This window comes from Podarcis pityusensis (genome assembly GCF_964106645.2).
Source record: "Podarcis pityusensis genome assembly, chromosome: 14".
Classification (NCBI taxonomy): Eukaryota; Metazoa; Chordata; class Lepidosauria; order Squamata; family Lacertidae; genus Podarcis; species Podarcis pityusensis.
In genome coordinates, this window is record NC_138039.1 from 3,111,238 (window position 1) to 3,133,295 (window position 22,058).

Consider the following 22,058-nt stretch of genomic DNA (forward strand, 5'->3'; position numbering starts at 1 on the left):
CTTTAGATGCAGCATTTCAAGCACAGCATGCATTAAAGAACTATTTAATAAATATGAGAAATGACTACCAAAGCACTGGGCAGCATAATTAATAAAAAAATTCCAAAACAGTTTAATGCAAAAGCCAATAAATTGTTCAGAAGCAGCCTAATATCTATCACTTTACAGTGCACTATGACAATGAAGGCATCTAGATTTCCACAATTTAGAAAAAGTCAAAACAATATTCTGATATTTGTAGAAATACACAACAGGAGAACTCAAAGATAAGCTTTGCTAAGACAGGTATTTATCAAAGGCTACTGATAAGCTGTACTAAGGCAAGTTCACAATCAAAAGTTCAATGTTAACTAACAGGAGCCTGGAGAACAGCCTTAATGGGAAAGAATTAATGTGGAATATCCACTCTTCAGCCAAATTGCCCGGGAGCTGCAAGCCAGTTTGCTCAAGTTTGCTATGCACCACCAATAGAAAAGATCAGGATGACCCAATGAACAGGTAACCTCTTTTCCCATGGAGTACAACTATGTTGACCCCATAGTTAGGCAGTGTGAGAAGCTTGCCACAGTTGGTAGATGATATGGGATGGAGCTAAACTTGTCCTCCCCAATCCATCCCTCAAAACCACAATAATGTGTGTGCTCTCTCTTGAGAATATTCCATTTCTTCTTTTGCTGCTAGAGGAACCTGGCTAAATACAGCATGGAGGCTTTTGCTTCCCAGAATAACTGATCTTTCATTGAACCATAGAATTGCAGAGTTGGGAGGGATCATTCCACTGTTGAACAGTTCTCACTGTTCAGAAAGTTTTTTCTGATTGTTTAGTCAGAATCTCCTTTATTGTACCTTGAATCCATTGGTTCGAGTTCTACCCTTCAAAGCAGGAGAAAACAAGCTTGCTCCATAGTCCTTGTGACAGTCCTTTAGATATTTGAAGATGTCATCATATTTCTTGGCAGTCTCCTCTTTTCGAGGCTAAACATACGCAACTCCCTCAACTGTTCCTCAAGGCTTGATTTCCAGACTCTTAATCATCTTGGTCACCCTTCTCCTTTGCTTGAATGCTTTTAAGCTGTTTGGACAGGGCAGATCCCAAATTTTGGGAGTTCAGAGTTAATGAAGCTGACTCAGTTGATTGTTTGATCAAGGAACTCCAATCAGCAAAGCATCTTTCTCCATGAAGCAATAAAGTTGTTTAACTGCATAAGGTTAGATGTGAAATGCTAACGGTCAAAACACCCTGAGGCTGTTAAAATACATTGGAACTTTTCTTTTTTCTTCATAAGATTTTTGTTAAACCCTTTTCATGAAAATACAAGATAAAAGAAACTAAATAAAAACAAAAACAGAGAAAGAAAACACAGAGTCCTCTCTTAAAGGTATTTCTTAACCCTTGTCTCACACAGAAAGCGGTGAGCCCTCCCAGCTTTCACCTGGGAGCTTTCCCTTCTTCTCCCAATCTCTCACCCTGAGAGGTCTTCTTTCCCTTCCTCCCACTCAGGGTCCTTCCATCCATCCATTACCTCCATGTGTGAGTGTAATCCTTGGACCCCAATAATGGCTCAGAGCAGAGGACACCAAAGGAAAAATAAAAGAAGAAGAAAGAAGGAAAGAAAAGAATGAAAGAAGAAAAGAAAAGATTAAAAGGACTTCTAGTTTTCCGACTGTCAGTTACATAAAATAAATTATTCAAAACATTCACTCTAGGATGACATCCAACTATTCTACTTTCTGTTAGGCAATATTTTCTCAATCTTCAGACCCAAATCTCTCAAATTCTTTCCCTTTCCTTTTCCCACAAAAAGTCCAAAACAATTAACAATGGTTTTTCTCTAATCAAACACGTCAACATTGCCTCCAATAATTTCAATAACCATTCCTCCATATTAAACAATAATAAAAATACAATTGCAAGTAAGACCTATTCATGTTTACTTAGAAGAAAGTTTCACTTATTTAAACGAAAGAAAGAAACACACAATGGATGATCCCATTTCTGAAAATGTAAAATCTCATCTTTACTGAACCAGCTTCTAGCCTTAAGCAAAACATGCAGATTGTTAGGTATAGGACAAGAGTGAAGAAAAACATTGCATTTATTCTGAGTTTAAGTGATTTACTAGTAAAAACACACACACATTAAAACAGAAGCTAAATTTGGTAGCATTACTGGGATAGAGAAAATGTAGCCTTCAGAAATTAAAGTCTCACCTTTAGATGGTAGAATGTGACCTTACAGTTTTAAGATTCCACTTTTGAACTGTTTTTAATGTTATTTCTGTAGAGCATTAAAGAGGCTACCCTAGCCACAACCAAAGTGAAAATGGAGCATCTTGGAGTGTACAACATGACTCATCTCTTGAAGAACCAGCCAGAAATGTAGCCAAGGACAAGGTAACAATGAGTAGTGTGGTCTGTGTGTGCATGTGTTTTACACACTGTATTTAATGTGCAATAAACTGCTAGCAAAAACAATCCTTGCCAAACACAGCTAAAAAAAAATTGCCGGCTGAATCAATACATAGTTGAACGGTTAAAAAAAAAAGATTATTCATTTTTGAGTTAAGAAACTATTTAATTTACAATCCTTAGTATCTGAAATAAATTGCCCAGGGGCTTTTCTTCCCCCTTGAAGAAAACTCCCTTCTTCAGTCACTGCAGTTTCATATATGCAGGCTCTCTCTCTTGACTTTTGACGAGGGAAGGAAGGTGAAAACTCATCTCTTCACTGAATCATAATGGTTTTCTATCCTAGCCTAAATAACTGACAGTTCTTAACTTAATGACCCACTTAATGACCCACAAAGAAGAATAAGAAATTGGACTATTTTCTCTACTTATTACAAGTTCAGGGTGTCTCTAGTAGGAACAGAAACCATCTTAAGGTGTCAATAGTAACCATTAGGAAGAATAAGGAGGAATGAACAAAGTTTGCAAAAATATATCCAGAAGAAGAATGATGAGATAATGTGTCAGGAACTATTTGAGTTCTCTCTCGACAGATTATTTAAAAAATAAAAAGTAAATTAGTATGTTAATGTTAAACATCAGAATATATAGTTTCTACTTTACAGATTTATCAGTGATAGTAAGTACTATCTGAGCATTGGTACATACAAGCCTGGAAAATAACAAAAATAGATATTAAAATGTAAATTAAGTGAGTGCTGTCTATATTTTGATACATTTTAATTCTAACATTTATATTTCTGAAGCAACGGAACCCCTAGTAACCCCATCCTGAATTCCACTGCCTTGATATTTAGTCTTTTGTTCTGACAAAGCTGCCCCCCATATATTCAATGGCATAACATTTATTAATATACAATTAAAGGTAACCAAATATTCATTGTGTTTAACAAGGAAAGGGTAAAAGCATTACAAAATTAACAAGACAGAATGTTCTCCCTGATTAAAAGTATTTTTAATAATAAATTCTCATTAGTGTCCATGGTACTTTTACAGAGAACAAGAGGGCAGATCCCTGTCCCAAGAAACTCAGTGTCTAAAATTTGATACAGGGCCATCAAAAGATGGAGGAGAGGCAGAGGTGAACAGGGAAACAACATGCAGTGGCTTCAGTAACAAGGAGTTATGTTACAATATAGATGGGGTTGTGCCAAAGGCTTCAAATAAAAAGTAGGTTTGGGGGAGGGATTTGAAGCAAGAGACATAGTATCATGCAGGTGTTCCAGGAGGCATTTCCACAGATTATAGGGCAGCAGGAGGAGGAGTCTTTTGAGGCCATCTGCAGGGCCACCTGCACTCATATCAACCTGCCAGAGCCTTACTCTTGGCTTCTGAGGCCCTGCTCTCTGGTCCTTCAGCAAAAATTGTTAGGCTGGTAAGTACCAGAGACAGAGCCTTTCCTGTCATGACCCCATCACTTCTGAAACCTCTTTGCCAGGGAGATGCATATGGCCTCCTCTCTGCTGCTTTTTAGGAGAAGCCTACAGATTTTTAAAAGAAAGCCAGCCAGCTTTTGAGTGAGTTTAAGTCTATTATTCTCTTCCAATACTGTTTTAGATTAGCTGTGTTTTACATTATAGCTTTATATTTGTGTTATCTTATGCTTTGTTTTAATAAGTTGTGAGGTACCTCAGGGAAGAAACATCCCTGAGAAGCAACATATAACTAATGAAATGAATGACAATTTTTAGGGAGGAGCCAGGAAACTTCTGAGGGGCGAAGCTAATGGCCAGAGACCAGTGCTGGATTAATGTATAAACTAAACAAGCTATAGCTTAAGGCCCCACTCTCTTGGGGGCCCCCCAAAATCACTATTAATATACATCTTCTTAATTGTATTTCAGTTCAACAATTACTTTGGTAAAATACATATTTTGTTATGTGCAAATGGCTTTAGATACCTATTAGGTCCATAAATTACCATATAGCATATATTCAACACAAAAAACAGCAACAATTTGTTGTTGATAAAGGACAGCTGAACATATAAATGCCCCCATTACCTTCAGTAGCTTAGGGCCTCATCAAACCTAAATCCGGCCCTGCCAGAGACATATCATGATATAAGAGTCGAGAGATAAGGAGGGGGGGTGGTCATAGAGGGCTTAACAGCAAGAGACAAGGAGCTACAGTCAGCTATTACATACACAATCCTCCTATAACATTCCTTGGACAGCTGGATGTATGTACATTGCTCTTCTGACATTGCTGATCCACTACATACAAAAAGCCTTGATGATCCATTAATTGCTAACTAAATTACATAAGGGAAATGCTGGAGGACTAAAATATGTTTTAAAATACCCTAATTAACAGGAAGGGTAAAGCTCAAGTTAAAATCAGATTGGCATTTTAGATGTGTCAAAATTGAGAACACTGGTACACCTAGAGACAATGCTTAGGTAATCAGAGTGCAACTGTTTCACTATGAATGGGTGATGTGCTAATTAGACCAAAGGAGGAAAAAAAACACTGTCATTGCAGGGTAAAAGAGTATAAAAGAAAACAAAAACTAATTGCCATTTCATTGTCAAAGAAAAGAGTATCAAGCACAGCAGCACAGTATGCAAAACCCCATTTTATAAGCAAATACCAGAAATCATTGCTAGTCAGATAATTGTGTGCTTTCCTAAAAGCATGCCAAGACAATAGTTAGAAAGAGCAGGGATCAGGCTGCTACAGGAGGAGGCCAAAATATTATCATCACACAAATTATTCTGCTGAAGGGTTTTAAACCCAGTCCTAAAACACCCACATATCTCCACTATACAGATGCATTAGCTTGCTTTATTATCTCCAGACCTTAATTAGGGTGCTTAACGTGTAAGCAGCATTATCAAGTGCAATTAGTCATATTTCAATCAATAATTTACTTTAACTTACATTCTGCTGCTTGGTATAATCTTGTGCCCATCTCTAAACCAAGTCACTTGCAGTCTGGGGTAGCTTGTGATGTGTGGAAAGTTTAGGATTGTGGCTTGCCCTTCAGACACTGTTTTCCTCTGGTCCTCATCCTGGAAATTCCCCATGTCTGCAAAGAGAAGTTAGATTAAGAAACCCAGAAGTTTCATCTTACATGAGGCCTCGTTTTTTCAAAAGGGGTCACAGAGAATAATAATTATGTTTTATAGCAGTCATTGGCATTGCCATAATTAAGCAGCAAGAGATAACAACCTTGGGGTAGTGCTGAGGAGTGCAAGTTTGCGGGTGTGTACCGAGGCATGAGGCAAAGCCCAGTGACTCTAGGAGGACACCCAAGAAATGTCTCTGTCAGCACTAAGGCATGCTTGCATTTCCTTGGACAGGCAATTGACTTTTCCCCCCAATTGAAAACTGACACATTTAACAGCAGAAGAGCTTCTAAAATGTAATTTTGCAATATAAAAAAACACTCCTAAGGCACATGTAAGCAAAACAGCTTTACGTTGCAATTCTATGGTAGCTCTTTCATGGGGACTTTGGGCAAGTAAAGGGTAAAAAGGTAACCCTGACCATTAGGTCCAGTCACGGACAACTCTGGAGTTGCGGCGCTCATCTTGCTTTACTGGCCGAGGAAGCCAGAGTACAGCTTCCGGGTCATGTGGCCAGCATGACTAAGCCGCTTCTGGCGAACCAGAGCAGCGCACGGAAACACCGTTTACCTTCCTGCCGGAGCGGTACCTATTTATCTACTTGTACTTTGACGTGCTTTCGAGCTGCTAGGGTGGCAGGAGCAGGGACCAATAACGGGAGCTCACCCCATTGCAGGGATTCGAACCTCCGACCTTCTGATCGGCAAGTCCTAGGCTCTGTGGTTTCACCCACAGCGCCACCCACGTCTCCTAAGTAAGGGGTACCAGAATCTTTATTTTAATAGAAATCTATCCCACCTCTCCACTACAAGAATGCTATCCAGAAATAAACATTGCCAAAATAAAACATCAGCACTGATCAAACCAACTATGCAAGATAAAAGCTAAAAGGAGAAAAAATAATAATAGTGAAAATAGTGATAAAAACTATTGACATTAATTTTAACGTCATCGGTGGATCAGGTGCCTAAGTTTCTGCCATGGGTATCTATTTTCTGTAGTTTTTAAATTCATCTTTTTAAAAAAATATTTTTGACTTTTCTTCTCTTTTTTTCTTTTTTTGTTTTGTTGCTCCATTATATCTTGTACACTGCCAGTGACAGACTTGGAGCTATCAAACTTCAGCGCCCTGAGTAAGGCTAGAATTTGGTGCACACACACTCAAATACACACCTCTCACGCTCTGTTCTACAGCATCTGGTGCCCCCTGCAGTGCAGTGACCAGTGCAACTACCAGTCATGCCACCCTAAAACCACCTGGACACAGCCTTGAGACATACAGTAGATGTGGAAGGCTATAAATAAATACTAAAATAATGAGAGAGAAAATGTGAAGCAAGCTTCATCACTTCGAAAGATGGTGTGGCACCACACTAATAATAATAATAATAATAATAATAATAATAATAATAATATCCCACCCATTTGACTGAGTTACCCCAGACACTCTGGGAAACTTCCAACAAAATATAAAGGGACAAAATGAAACTCCCCCCCCCCACCCTGAAACAGGGCAGCTTTCTACGAAAAGTCATTTCATTGTTTAATTCTTTAACATCTGATGGTAGGGTGTTCCACAGGATGAGCACAACTACTGAGAAAGCTCTCTGCCAGGTTCCCTGTAACTTCACTTCTCACAATGAGGGAACCACTGGAAGCCCCTCACAGCTGGATGTCAGTGTCCAGGCTGAACAAGGGGGTGGAGATATTCCGCAAGTATTCTCTCTCTCTCTTTTTCCCCAGTAGACATCCACCTGAAAATGGGGAAATTGAGAGAAAGAACTTAATTGCCAGCTTGGCTCATATGTCCTGTTACCACTGGGCTTCTAAGTAAACAGGGAGCTTGCCAGCAGCAGCCAAAGCAGTATCCATCACCAATCCAAGCAAATGGAGTGCACAACAAAGGGTCAGGCAAGAGGCAAGGGTAGAGCAGTCCATGGGTAGGTACAACATAGACAGGAGATCTGAAGACAGGCACTGAGCAGGTACACAGATATTGTTCTAGTGGCTCTTGCAACCTAGGAGTTTTTGAGTGGAGCTTTTGGAACCACACCCCAACCTCATCTGACTCCCATCAACTCCCTTCCTTCCCATCAACTCCCTCCCTTCCCGAGAGGAGGGTCTTACTCCGAAGAGGCTTTAATTACCGGTGTGATTTTTCTAGGATTAAAATAATTAACTGCATATAGTTCGCAAAGTCTGCATCTTTTGTTTACTATTGTAATCAGATTACCTACTTAAAAAGAAGTATTGAACCATGCAAGTAGTCCTAATTAACCCTGTTGTTAAATGATCAGTTTAGCTTTCACAATTCAGACATTTTCTAATTAAGAATTGTTTAGCAATTCTTATGTGTCTCTGTCTGCATTAATTTACAACTCAGCTAATTATTTCAGGGGTATAATGATGGTCTGCACCATAAAGGTTGCCTAAGAATGTTGTTGATGTTTTTCCAGGAATGTTATGAATTTAAACTTTGACATGTATAGAAAAATACTTCAAATGTAATTCATTGCAAGCTAGAAGCACGGTGACACACACCTTAATTGCATCCTGTTTGGATTACTGTAACACACTCTATGTGGGGCTGCCATTGAAAAGTGCTCAGAAACTTCAGCTGGTTCAAAGAGCCATTGTTGGCTGGGGCCAGTTATAGGGAACACATGACAACTTCTCCACTGGTCACCAGTCTGTTTCCAGGCACAATTCAAAGTGCTGGCTATGACTTAGGTAAAGGTAAAGGGACCCCTGACCATTAGGTCCAGTCGTGACCGACTCTGGGGTTGCGGCGCTCATCTCGCTTTATTGGTCGAGGGAGCCGGCGTACAGCTTCCGGGTCATGTGGCCAGCATGACTAAGCCACTTCTGGAGAACCAGAGCAGTGCACGGAAACGCCGTTTACCTTCCTGCTGGAGCGGTAACTATTTATCTACTTGCACTTTGACATGCTTTCGAACTGCTAGGTTGGCAGGAGCAGGGACCGAGCAACAGGAGCTCACCCCGTCGCTGGGATTTGAACCGCCAACCTTCTGATCGGCAAGTCCTAGGCTCTGTAGTTTAACCCACAGCACCACCTGCGTCCCTGGGCTTACAAAGCCCTATATGGCTTAGGTCTGGGCTGTCTGAAAGACTCTATTCCCTCTTATGAACCCATCCTGCTCACAGTCTTACCAGGCTTTGGAATTCCCTCCCCAGAGAAGTCAGACTGGCTTCACCCCTTGTTGTCCTTCCATGAACAGGCCTTTGGGAACTGACTGTTTTTGAGGAAAAACAGATTACCAGTTGCTGGAAGCCACGGGGGGGGGGGGGGACACTCCTCAGCTTGAGTCCCACTTGCACATTTCCCACAAGCATCTGGTTGGCTACTGTGAGAACAAGATGTTGGACTAGGAGGGCCACTGACCAGATCCAGCAAGACTATTATTATGTTCTTATGTTTAAATGCCTGGAGGGAAGCCTGGGTCATTTCTGGCTGTCCCACTGGGGCTGCTGGTGTGGGTGCACAGTGGTGTCCTCTTGTGCTTTGCCTGCTATGGTGCAGGAGGTGTACTGGGGAGAGAGCATCTCCATTATATATTCATTGACTCTTTCTGTGTGGGTGGCCTGTGGATGTCCCTCCTAGTACAGTGATTGGCTGGTGAGCTGTGTCGGTGTTGCCAGGAGAGCTGTGGACGTATCTGCCATTTTTCTCCTGTCTTTATATTTTTTGCTGTGTGCAGTTTTCCCCTCCCCTCCACGCTGAGCACACACTGGATATGGCAGGGATTCACTTGGAACAGCGGCAGTGTCTCTCCAGTCCTGGTGTAATGCGAGTACAAGTTTTCTCTGTCAATTCCCTTATCAGAGGATTTAGCACAACTAGTGCCTACACTGGAAACTGGTTTCATCTATCATACCCTATGAGAATAATTATATTCTAGGACGATATACCGTGTTGGCCTGAATATAAGCCTCACTCGCCCCCCCCCCCAATTCCGACTGTGAAAAGTTAAAGTGTGGTTTATATTTGCGATCTTATGGTACGCAGTCAGGAGTGTGGGGCAAACAGTGCCAGGAGTGGGGCAAAGTGGTGCCCGCCTCACACATAGTTCTCCGTCCTCTCCCCCGAGGCTGGGAAGGGAGAGAGCGAGGACAGGGAAAGGCCGCCAGCAATGCAGCGTAGCTCCCCCCCCCCCCCCCCAGAATGCTGCCAAGAGCAGTGAGGAATTGAGTGGCTTATATTCGGATATTTTTTTCATTTTTTCTCCCCATCCCTCCAATTTTAAAGGTGTAGCTTATATTCAGGTGCGGCTTATATTCGGGCCAATATGGTATGATTCCAAAAGTGCTTTTCTAACAAAATGAGCATGCAACATGTAGCTGTAATGCTTAAAGTATTTATGTGGGTGTTACTGCTTTATATAATATGCTACATTATGTTAAATTACATTATGTACATACTATGTAATGCTTAAGTGAGATGAACATTCACACTTCAGAATGGAGGTGGAGAAGAATTGGGCAATTTGACAGTTCACTCAAGATGTCTTAGAACATGTAGCGTTGTTGTAAGGCCCCCAGTGATAGAAGGGTGGGACAGAAATTCTATATAATTGTATATAAATAAATAAAGAATAAACAAATATGGCTAAGATAGCCCCACCATTAGTTTCTGCACAAATCCAACATTGGTTAAACCTTAAATATTTTACAGTCCCATTAGCTTTTTTAACCAGTCTGTGTTGCATGATATCTGCAGAACAGGAATTAAATAATGACTAGCTAGAAGAGTGGGTGGCTGCTTGACCAATTCATACAGCATTATACATTATTATTCTTGATGCTAATATTAAACTGCAGGAAAAATAAATTGAGCACATTTTCCCTCATGATACCTATCTCCTCCATTTAATCACTTCCTTGTAAATGGTCATGTCTAATAAAGAATTCCATTCACCCACTTCATCTTCCTGCCATTTATCAAATGACAGCCACTGTTGCTGACCTTCCAGTTAAGTGCCCCGAGGAACAATAATCAAAGTCTCAGACAGAGACGTGTAGAGTATAAACAAACAGTGAAACTTCATCTTACTTGTGATATTTCTACTTGTCTTCTCCACAGGCAGATGATGATATGGAACTGGTGGATAAAATTTTCCACTAACAGAAGAAGTTAACTGAAGATGCCTCAACTCCATGGGAAGCACTCTCCATATTCTCCTCCAGTAATACCAGATCTTGGGACCAGAGCCATCTTTCCCATAGGGGTTAGTGGTTCATTGTGCCAGGGCGTCGGCCTCTCAGGGGCGCCCAGCGAATGGGGAGCTGTGTGGCTTTGCCAGCGGCCTCCCCTTTCCCTGCACACCCGTCAGCTGTGCCCCGCCAACCATATGGCTGTCAGGCGTGCAGCTTCCTTCCCAAGCCTCCACGGGAGGAGAGCGATCCCCACAGAGGCTTAGGATGGAAGCTGCACCCCGCCAACCATATGGCTGGCCAGCGCGCAGCTTCCCTCCCAAGCCTTTGCGGCAGTGCACAGCTTCGCCCCCCACTATCGGTGGTAATTTGGGGGTGCTGGGAGGATATTTGCACCCCAGCGCCGCATCTGCCAAAGACAGCTCTGCTTGGGACATAATTTCTAAACTTACTAACTTACTGATACAAATTAAGTTTTTTTAAAAAAAAATCCAGTTTCAAAGTTCTCCAATATAGAAAGAAGAACCTTCCGTCAAAAGGCTTAGATGGTGCCTTGACAGTTGGGCACCTTTGCAAGCGAGGCACAGTGGGAAAATCCTTGGCACCAATGAGTGCATTCCTAAGGTGGTCTGAGGAGGGGGCACAGGGCTTGGACCCTATAAAAGGGACATTCTACTTTCCCTCCAACCTCACTCTCCCTCGCTATCACCCTGTGTGCTTCGGGGTCACTACTAGGGGGGGCCATGTAGGATTTTTCCCCAATCTGCATTTTGGATTGCAAAAATGCAGATGGGGAAAATTTACCTACTTCATACTCAATAGCAGTACAGAGTGTTTGTTGGTTTGCTGTGTTGTTTAAATAGGTTATTCATCTTGATTTGGTCACTTTTGGCAGTTTAGGTACGGGAAAAGAAAGTTTGGTTTAGCCTGGTGATGCCCTGTAGGCACCTTTTAGGTTATGGGTCAGCCCCGAGACTCACTTCTTGGACTTTGTGGTTCAGAGGGTTAGATTGGGGCCTCCTTTGAGGCCAAACTCCCTCATCCACCTGGGGTTCTGAGGTTCAATGGGTGTGCGTGACAAGGTAAGGCCTCCCTTCTCACCTTCAGGTGACTGAGAGGAATAGTTTAGATTGAGGAAACAACACAGGGAAAGGGAGTTTAATACCACTGCTCCAGTCCAACCAGTTTGGCCTGATTTTAAGCTAAGATCCTGCTAGTCTCCATAATGTGATGTTTGGTCCTGAGTTATAAAGAAACAAGGCAGGAGAGGGCGGGGGACAGCTCCAACACTGGTTGGACTGAAATAATTCAGAAGATGAAGATTATCTTGCAAATGCCCTCCATCTGCAAAATAATCTGAGCCTTGAACAGTATAAACCCCAACTACCCAGTACAGCCTTCAGTAACTGCTCTCTGAAAAGTTGGCTTATCTAGCTAATGAGCTTTTCAGCAGACGTAGATATAAATGTTTTTGGCCTAATCAACCAAAAAGGTTGGCCTAAACAGCCCTGCCTAGTCATGCTTAGGTGGGAAAATGAAATGGAGAAAAACCAGAGGAGGAAGGGAAGACAATTTACTTTGTGAGTCACCTTGAATGCCCCTTGAATGAAGAAGAAGAAGAGTTTGGATTTGATATCCCGCCTTTCACTCCCTTTAAGGAGTCTCAAAGCGGCTAACATTCTCCTTTCGCTTCCTCCCCCACAACAAACTCTCTGTGAGGTGAGTGGGGCTGAGAGACTTCAAAGAAGTGTGACTGGCCCAAGGTCACCCAGCAGCTGCATGTGGAGGAGCGGAGACACGAACCTGGTTCCCCAGATTACGAGATTACTGCTCTTAACCACTACACCACATTGGCTCTCAGAATGAGCAGAAAGGTGAAACAGAAATACTGATATAGGGTTTTTTGCTAGAAAATCTTAAAGGAAATCTAACAACTGAATCACAGTTTAGAATATGTACACTAATTTATATCTACAGTCATGTTTTTCAGAGTTCAGATGGAAACTTTTTTAAGTTTGGAGAGAATATTGGCTATAAAAACCCCCAAAGCACTGGCTGATTATGAGATCAGACTCATTTTACAAGGCACATGTCTTGGCATCTATAATTGAGAATATCAACACTTATGCCCAAGTAAAAGTCAAGTATTTAATCAGAGGTCAAGCTTGGCAGTTTCTACAATCAGAGGTTGGGATGTGTCAGCCCTGAATGAGTTGGCTCATGCAGTCTTACTGGAGTAGTTGACTGTCAACCAACCCATTAATTTCCAGTTGAATTTAATTTCTGCTGAATTTAAACCTGACCTCTCTTTTGGGTGCTTTGTATGTGCATTTTTAGCAGCTTCCTAACCTCTTCACATTAAAGGGCGGCTTATCCTTGCTGGTCTTTAGCTTGCCAAACTATAGGCATAACAACTGTCTGCATTGTCAACTGATATATTTGGAAGATGGAGTTAATGTCCAGGTAAGCACTCACCTCATACTAAGCATGCTTTGTGAGATGAAATGGGGACAACTTTATTCCTTTCTGAGACAACAGAACTGGCCTGAGCTAATGGTCAGGAAAATGACTATGACATTGTAATCTGCAAAAATGAGCAAAAATTAGGAAAATTTTGAAATAAATGCCAAACATACATACATGCCACTTGAACTTCCGATTTTCTTTGCAGGAGTGCCCCCATTCTGTTCCTCACAACACACTGATAAAAACCAGCATCAGATCTTTGCAAGGATGGGATAACGTACCTGTAAGACAGAAAGGGATATCACAATTAAAACATGTACTTGGACTTTGATATCTGTTCTCAAAAACAGTTTGAGCCCCAGGCAGCAGGATCCACAGGGGCAACAGATCTCAATGTAGCTCTTTATTTGCCTCCCTTGTTCCTGATGTAGATCTTCACTCACTCTGTCCATGATTTATCAGTCCTCAACTCTTTTTTTTCTTTTTTTGCATGATTCTACAACATGCTGTACAAAAAAGTATATGTGAAAATCTGAGATGAATTACATCACACTTCCTCTTAAAGAACCATTTATAAATAGATTGAATTCCATACTAGCATTATAGAGACATATCTGAGCATCCTCTAGCACTCAAATATTCCTCCATCTACAAGGCAGGAAAGCAAATTTCTTGTCCAGTTGCGACAAGAAGCCAAACAGAAATCTAAGTGATGATATTGGGGAAGATGTTCAGCAACATAAAATCCCCACTTTTGAAGTCTTTTTTTTTAAAAAAGTGTATAGCGCAATCAACTGAACTCATAAAAGTACTGAAAAAAATAACGGATGATTAAGAAAAAATGATCACAATGAGTACTGCCTTCCTTTTCTCAATAAGCTTCCACAAACACACATCCTGCCAGTTCTGCTTTCCTCTACCCCATCTGCATTTCCTCCCTTCTGAAGGCAGTTCTCTAGAGCCATCATTGCCAGGACAGGTGTTTAATTTTTTGCATCTTGCCATGATTTCTGGTTAAACCAATTTTCATGGTTTCTTATGACACTTCAATCTGTACCCTGCAAAAGTCAAAATCAGAAGAGCACATAAATCTACTACAGCAGTGCATTGCAGTGAGATTGTCACAAGCCCAGATGATGAGTAACAAGCCCAAAGCAATCAAATATTATATAATGGTGGTTCCTCTGCAAGCACCCCTTTTTAACTTCAACTCTTTTTTTCTTTTTTCTTTTTTGGAAGCCCGCATCCTGATTATTGTAATATTACACTCTGTTAATTGAGAAAATATATAATGACAAAAATCTATTACAAACTCAGTAACGTTTTAAATTAATTTTCAAATGTGCCAAAATAAAATAATGCAGCAAAAATTCATTTCTTTATTTCCCCAAAGTATTCACCAATGAACAACTCAATTAATTAATTCAAAAGTTATGAAAGTTAATACATTTACATTTATATATATGTATATAAATTTATTTATCTTTCATGAATTTATTTATTGCCCTAATACAGACAATACAGAGCTAGTTGGACCAACGGTCTGACTCTGTATAAGGCAGATTCCTCAGTTTATACATTATGTTTTAGAGTATATCTCTATAGTCTTTTAAAAGTATTCAAATAAGTTCTTGTACATTCTCAGTAACCCTAACAACAATTAACTAAGTTTAGATGTAGCAATAGTAGCAGCACATAAGACTAAAACAGTTCACCCAATACACCTTAGTATTTGGCTCATGAAAACATTTCCTGTTTTAATAAATCACATACATTCTGCTCCTGGAAAGCTCAAAGTGTCTTTCACAGAGATCTCAGGCAGATCTTCCATTCAGACATTTGACATGCTGAGTGCTGCTTAGCTATAACAACAGGCGGATGGCGCTCGGGCTTGCCAATTGGAAGCTTGGTGGTTCAAATCACTGCGATGGGGTGAGCTCCTGTTACTCTGTCCCAGCTTCTGCCAACCTAGCAGTTCAAAAGCACACCAGTGCAAGTAGATAAACAGGGACCGTTGTTGCTTGTGCCAGAAGCGGTTTAGTCATGCTGGTGCCATGACCGGGAAAGCTGTCTGTGGACAAACGGCAGCTCCCTTGGCCTGAAAGCGAGATGTGCGCCGCAACCCCATAGTCGCTCTTGACTGGACTTAACCATCCAGGGGCCTTTACCCTTTTAGCTTATTACAACATAGCATAGTAATAGCAGTAGTAGTAGTAGTAGTGTAACTGATTTATTAAACACCTTCTAAACTACCATCTTGATGTGATTTACACATAAAATAATTTTAAAAAGAATGACAACCCAAGGACTCTCATGGTAAAGACCCATTTACCCAGCTGGGAAAGCCCATTGGAACAAAAATGTCTTCAACAGTTTCTGAAAAGTGTAGATAGTGGGCACCTGTCATTTCTCGAAAGGGATGCTATTCCACAGGACAGGAGCAGCCACTTTAAAAACCCTGCTCTGATTTACTGCAGAGTGGGCTTCTGTAGTCTTTGGAACTTGCAGGAGAGAATCTCCCACAGACATCTACTGGGTATATAAGGAATAAGGCAGTCTGGCAAGTAATGTGGTCACAAGCTATGTAGGTACTTATATGTCAGTACCAACACCCTGAACATGGCCCGGTAGCAAACTAGCAGCCAGTGCAAATACCACAAGCAAGGTGTTACATGCTTGTGGGCATTAACCCCCACAAGCAACCTAGCCACTACATTCTCCACCAGCTGCAGCCTGCAGATCAACCCCAAGGGAAGTCTCACTTAGAGTGCATTGCAGTAATCAAAGTGTGAGGTTACCCATGCATAGATAGCTGTGGTCAAGCTATCTGGTTCCAAGAATGGCTGCAGATATCATAGCAATCAAAGTTGGTAAAAGTCACTCCTAGCCACTGAGGACACCTGTACCTAGAGTAACAGGGTTGAATCTAGGAGCACATCCAAATTATGCACCTGCTCTTTCAACTCCATCCAGGGCAGGCAACTTACCAACTTCCCAGATCCAGGAACTACTCGCTCACAGAGCCTCCTTCTTAACAGGATTCAGTTTCAGACTCAGTTTATTAGCTCTCATCCAGCCCACCACTGCATCCAGACACCGGTCCAGGGCCTCTCATTCCTGATTCAGATGTTACCAAGAAATAGTATACTGATGACACCTTGGTCCCAAACTCCCAGTGACTACTCCTACCAGCTTCATATAGATGTTAAATAGCATTGGAGGCAATATAGTCCCTATAGCAGCGGATAGCTCAAAAGCCAAGAAGCTGAGGAGCATCCAATGCTACCTTCTGAAAGCATCTCTGGAGTTAAGACTGGAACCACTGCCCCTGATACCCATTTCCCATAGGCAATCCAGGAGGATACAATGGTCAATGGCATCAAAAGCTGATAAAGGTTATCCATCAGGGCTACCAAGCCAGGTTCAAATCTGAACCCAAATGGAGATGGGTCTAAAAATTCAATTTCCTTGAGGAATGCCTGCAGTTGCATCTCCACGACCCTTGAGTGCCTTGCCCACAAAGTGGATATTTGCAACTGGACAGTAGTTATTGAATATCATTAGGTCTCAGAGCATTCTCTTGTTGCATAGTATCTTTGAAACTTGCATAAAAGGGTGTACCAGGTATTAAATGCTAAGTTTATCCTCAAATGTTAAGAGTGTTTCCCAATAATAGTTTTCTAGTGATTTTGCATGCAAGAGAGAAAAAGGCATTTCCATTGTCTGAAAGCCAGAAGGGCACTTAAAGTTTCTGCAGATCTGAGCAAGCAATTTAGGAAAATGGACAATTTGTTTTGAGTGGAGCAGCCTGGAAGAGGCTTGCTGCTTAAGAAAATATAAGACAGAAGATGGATAGTACATCAATAAGTGAAAATATCAATGAAAACACTGGAAATTATTCCTAGTGTTTCTTTTCCTTTTTGTTCCAGAGCTCAATGGCTAGATTAGGGCTGTCATGTCTTAAGTGCCCAAATTCAAAATCTGGCTTCCCAAAGACTGGAATGCATTTTATAGTTTTCAGTGGCACCTCCAATATGGATTAAAACATTTATTTATTTTTAAAATGAACATACGAAACTGACTTATGTCAGCTGGTCCATATATACATAATTATATTTGTAAACCACCTTTCCACAGTTCAAACCATGCTAAAGGTGGCTTACCACACGAAAAATGCGTAACTGCAACATAACAAAAGTAGTCATAAACAATAAATAAAACATCAAAAATGCAGAAGCAAATGGAACAATTTCCACATATATCACAAGATCTGAAAGAAAACTCCAAAAAAACCCAACAACAACAACACCCCTCACTGACACACTTACACAACAAAAACTGAAACAACACCCCAGCCCAAGCGTTTGCTTGGGGCTTGCTGCCTGCCTGTGATCATACCGCTCTTGGTTCTTGTCATGCTAGCTTGGTTTGTGCCAATTCTTAGTTCACTTTAGCAGTACAGTTTCAGCCTATAGCAGGTATATCGGCAGTGAACTAGGCTCTGCTGTCAAGCTTTAGTCTGCTGAGCCCAAAACATTGAGCTGCAAGCCTGAAAATGCAATGACTGATGTCAACTCTAACATAAACCATCTCCTCCCAGGGCAGACAAGAATGGCATAGAGAAGAATGGCGTGCTTTTTAAGGTTGTTTCTGTATTGCATATTCTGTAATATTATATGCATTTGTTTTAATGTTGTTAATGTCCCCTCCACAAAATAAATAGTTTTGCTTTGCCGTTCTGACCCCCCATTTGAAATTCTACATATTATTTACATTCCCCCCTCCAGTCCTCTTTGCCTCAGCCAGCCATTTCACCACAGGATCCTTTCTTTGCCTGCAGGGGACAGACACCTAAACAAATAACATTATTTCCCCCCCTACCTTAGCCTTTTCCTCTTTGACAGGATTACCTAAAGTACCAACCACATCCATCCTTAATCTTTTAACTGAGTTCTCCAGACAATATTTTATTTTACAATAAAATAGAATCAGAATTGCAGAGTTGGAAGGGACCCCGAGGGTCATCTAGTCCAATCCTCTGAAATGCGTGTGTGTGTGTGTGTGTGTGTGTGTGTGTGTGTGTGTGTTTTACTATAATTTAAAAATACTAATAATTTTTACTAAATTTACTAAAATAAAATTAGTATTTTAGTAAAATTAGTATTTCAAAGAAATACTGTATTTGGAAGACAAACAAGAGTCTAAACAAAGCTACATGACCAGCACTATAAGACTTTTCAACTGAATTTAATTTTTAGTTTACCTTACCATGATGTACTGGGAAAGAAAGCCAAGGCACAGTTAGAATCATCTGGCCACCGTCTCATTTTATTTACAAAATAAAATGAAATATATTGTTGTAGTAAAAATGTGAAAAATAAGCATTTAATTATCCTTGGCTTTCCTTGAAAAAATACCTGCTGCCTAAAAGCAAAGTGTATTTAATTAGTAAGTGAATATTTTCTTAAGAAGATGTTGAATATTCTGACTAATACAAAACATTTCTAATTCAGCATAAGATTAAGTCTCTGAATGGGTAATAGATGGGGGTAATGGAAGAAAAGAGTGTGCATTGCTGTAAATCAAATAAACGCATGACATCACCTTCCCATAAGAAATAAAAGACTGTTTATTTCCTAGCTTTTCTGCTTTGGGCAATGCATGTTGTTGATTGCTGACAGGAGTAGAGAGAATCTGCCTTTTTTAAAAAAACGGGGCTTGTGTATGTCTGTTGCATAATGCCAATGGAGGGCACAGGGTCATCACCTAAATATAAAAGACAGAGTGCACAGACAGTTCCAATGCACAAAAACAATGGCAGAGTGCCAATCAGAGTTATGAGTTTAAGCACAGAGATCGAGAACAGCGGGGAGTAAGAAGTTTGGGGTGAAAAGTTTATCATAAGATTGGTATTGAAGACTGCTCATGAGCTCTGCACAAGCATGCAAGCTTTGAAGGCGCTAGCTCTTCAGCTGGCTTTTAATGAACTTTCCCACCATCCCTACTTTTGACAATCAGTTGGCATTTTTTTAAAAAGAGAAACTACAAGCCATGCTTAGTAATTTCCAGTCCTGCAAAGTTAATGAAATATACTCAGAGTCGCAAAGTGATTTCATGCTCTTTATTCAGCTCATAGTGGTGAGGAGGAATGAATAAATGTCCCCTCACAGTATCTGCTTTATATACATTATTACACAATGGGCTGCACATGATTGGCTAATTCTGGAATTCTACTGTAAGCCAATCAGGTTGTGGATTCACTTCTATCTGGAGCAGGATTGGGTGGTTCCTGCCAACCAATCATACTGCTGCATTGTTCTAGGACCAATCAGACTGCTGCATTCTGAATCCTATTGTTCTAGGACCAATCAGACTGCTGCCTTTTGGATCCTATTGTTCTAGGACCAATCAGACTGCTACAGTTTGGATCCTATTCAACTCAGTACATAACAGTTAATTTAGAAACTGAAGTAGTTCAGCCAAATGAACTTTTTAGTTTATAAAATGTTCATCCTCTGCATTCAGTGTTAAAAACTGCTCTGCTGAGGTATAGGGCCCAAGAGCAAATCAGGAGCCACATATAAGATTTTTGACAGACAGACTATCATCAGGTGAAGCTTTCCCCTTTCCCCATAATTATATTTCCATTAAAATATACAGGCTTACCCAGTTTAATTTGTGCCAGTCACACAGCTACTAAAGGCACAAAGTATCTTTCACTTTGTTCCTGATATTCATGATGCAAGCTGCTCACCTTAGAATAGAGGAGAGGGAAGATGCAGACAATGCTTCACATTCCTTCCTCAGTCCTGCCTTTTCAATGCTTGCAGCAAACTTTCCAAATATTTAGAGTGTCAGACTAAGACCTGTGAACCCTAGGTTTGAACCCCCACTTGGCCAGTCACTGGCCAGTCACTACTTCTCAGCCTAATCAGGGTTGCTGTGGGAATTAAATGAGGAGGGGGAGAACCATGTTTGCCACCTTGAGCTCCCTGGAGAATAAGATGGGATATAAATGCAACAAATAACATTTCAGCTATGAAAAGTGCTTATGCAACGATTTTCTAACTTGCACTCTGCCCTATATCAAAGGAATGCTATAACTAAAGAAACAGAAATATTCAAATTCATGACCCAGTTAGAACTCACACAGTTAGGTGCAGATTAAGGGGGCATTCTTTGCAGCACCCCTGAGAAGAGAGGAAATAAACAGAATAATGAAGCAAATGAGTATTGTTAAGGTGCCAGGCCCAGACAGATTTTTTGTGGAGTGATCCAAGTGTCATCTTGACTTATTAACCCCCAAACTGCATTCAGTTTACTAGGAAGCTTTGGAAAGATCCTCACTTTCCCATCCTTCTCTGTACGTAACACAAATTCCAAATTCTGTAATTCCAAAACCTGGCAAACACCCAAACTCTGTGAGTTAAATCTCACTAATCAACACTGACAGCAAAATCCTTGTAGCAGTTCTAGTGGACAGGCTTCAGGAAGTGATGAGCATCCTAATCCACCCAAACCAGGTTGGATTTATATGACACCATCAAAGGGTAGATAAGCTCCATCTTGTAATTGATCTAGTAGCACTCAACAGTACTAGCACATTGCCATTAGACTTGTTCTCCTTGGATGCTGAAAATGAATTTGATTTGGTGCAGTGGCTCTTTTTCTTTATCCTAGGGCACTGGCTCTGTGGTATACTCCAAGAACATGTGCACTGGGTGAAAACCATGTACATAACACCCATGTCCAGGATACAGGCAAATGGCATATTGTCAGGGCCCCCCCCCCATGCAGAGGGTAACCAGATGGGGATGCCCCCTTTTCCCACTGATATTTCATCTTTTTCTAGAGCCCTTAATATTTGCCATACAACAAAATACCAAGATCTGGGGTGCGCAATATGGGGGGGATTTGAACATGCAGCTTGTTGACGTGATGAGACTAAGGCCAAATATAGCCCAATGTTATTCAACCAAAAGAAAATATACTTTTTTCTGCAATGATTTCATCTTAATGAATAAATGCAATTCCCTGCATATAAATACAAAAACATCCAGAGTGTATTTTGGTTTTTGGAAAGCAATTAGAAATAAATAATAGAGCTGAAATATTCATAGCAATATATTTATTCAAACTTTATAGTAAATTTTGATTAGCTTTCCATGCACATTCTGTAGAAGACAAATGCTTCAAGTATTCAAAACAAGTTAATCAAACCCTAAACAAAATAAATATGGTTTTCATGGCAACCTAAGGAATTAAAAAAAACACAAAGTATAATATATAAGTGCAGCGGGCAGCACTTAAAAGGAAAGGTCTTCTGTATGTCCCTTCAGTAGCAATATGTAACAATACACTACTTGGTTTTTGTATTACAGAATTATAATATAATATTAAGTAATGCAAGACGCTGGATGTGTAACAATCGTCATACTAAGGCCTGTTCTATTTCCTATCCTCTTTCCTAGCCCACTGTACTGCTTTCTTTTACACCTCCCAAATATTGTTGGTGTCCCATCAGAGTTGTGTATTTCTGTTCAGTTTTTTGGCTGCTGACTGCAGTAAAGCACCCCCATTGATCAACCCAATATCAAAATCACAGACATGCTTTCTTCTGTGATTAATCAAGCCAGTAGACGTTGTTGCCCTAAATAATAATTTAAATTGCCGTTCCATACATAACAATCCTGCATTCTGAGTGTTCCAAGCACATCACAGCCATCAGCAGCTGGTTGGCAATGGAGGTTTATTTTGCATGGACTAAGGGCTGAAGGGCCAGAGATGCTTGTTCTGCCCAGTGAGTCACTCTTATGCAAGCTAAGACAGAGGCATGACATTTCTTCCTCTCTCCTACACAAACATAGGCTTTGACAATTT

The 22,058-nt window shown here is 40.7% G+C and overlaps 1 protein-coding gene across 7 annotated transcripts in view; it reads right to left on the minus strand.

The window, feature by feature from the left end:
* The window catches only part of SDK1 (sidekick cell adhesion molecule 1), a 566,813-nt gene that overhangs the window by 427,122 nt on the left and 117,633 nt on the right, over window positions 1–22,058 (minus strand). For all 7 annotated transcript variants that reach the window (XM_080980906.1, XM_080980905.1, XM_080980909.1 and 4 more), the window contains exons 4-5: window positions 13,353–13,459; window positions 5,353–5,500 (exon numbers count right to left, since the gene is read on the minus strand). In XM_080980906.1, the coding sequence (XP_080837032.1) occupies window positions 5,353–5,500; window positions 13,353–13,459 (255 nt within the window). The remainder of the gene's footprint in view (window positions 1–5,352; window positions 5,501–13,352; window positions 13,460–22,058) is intronic.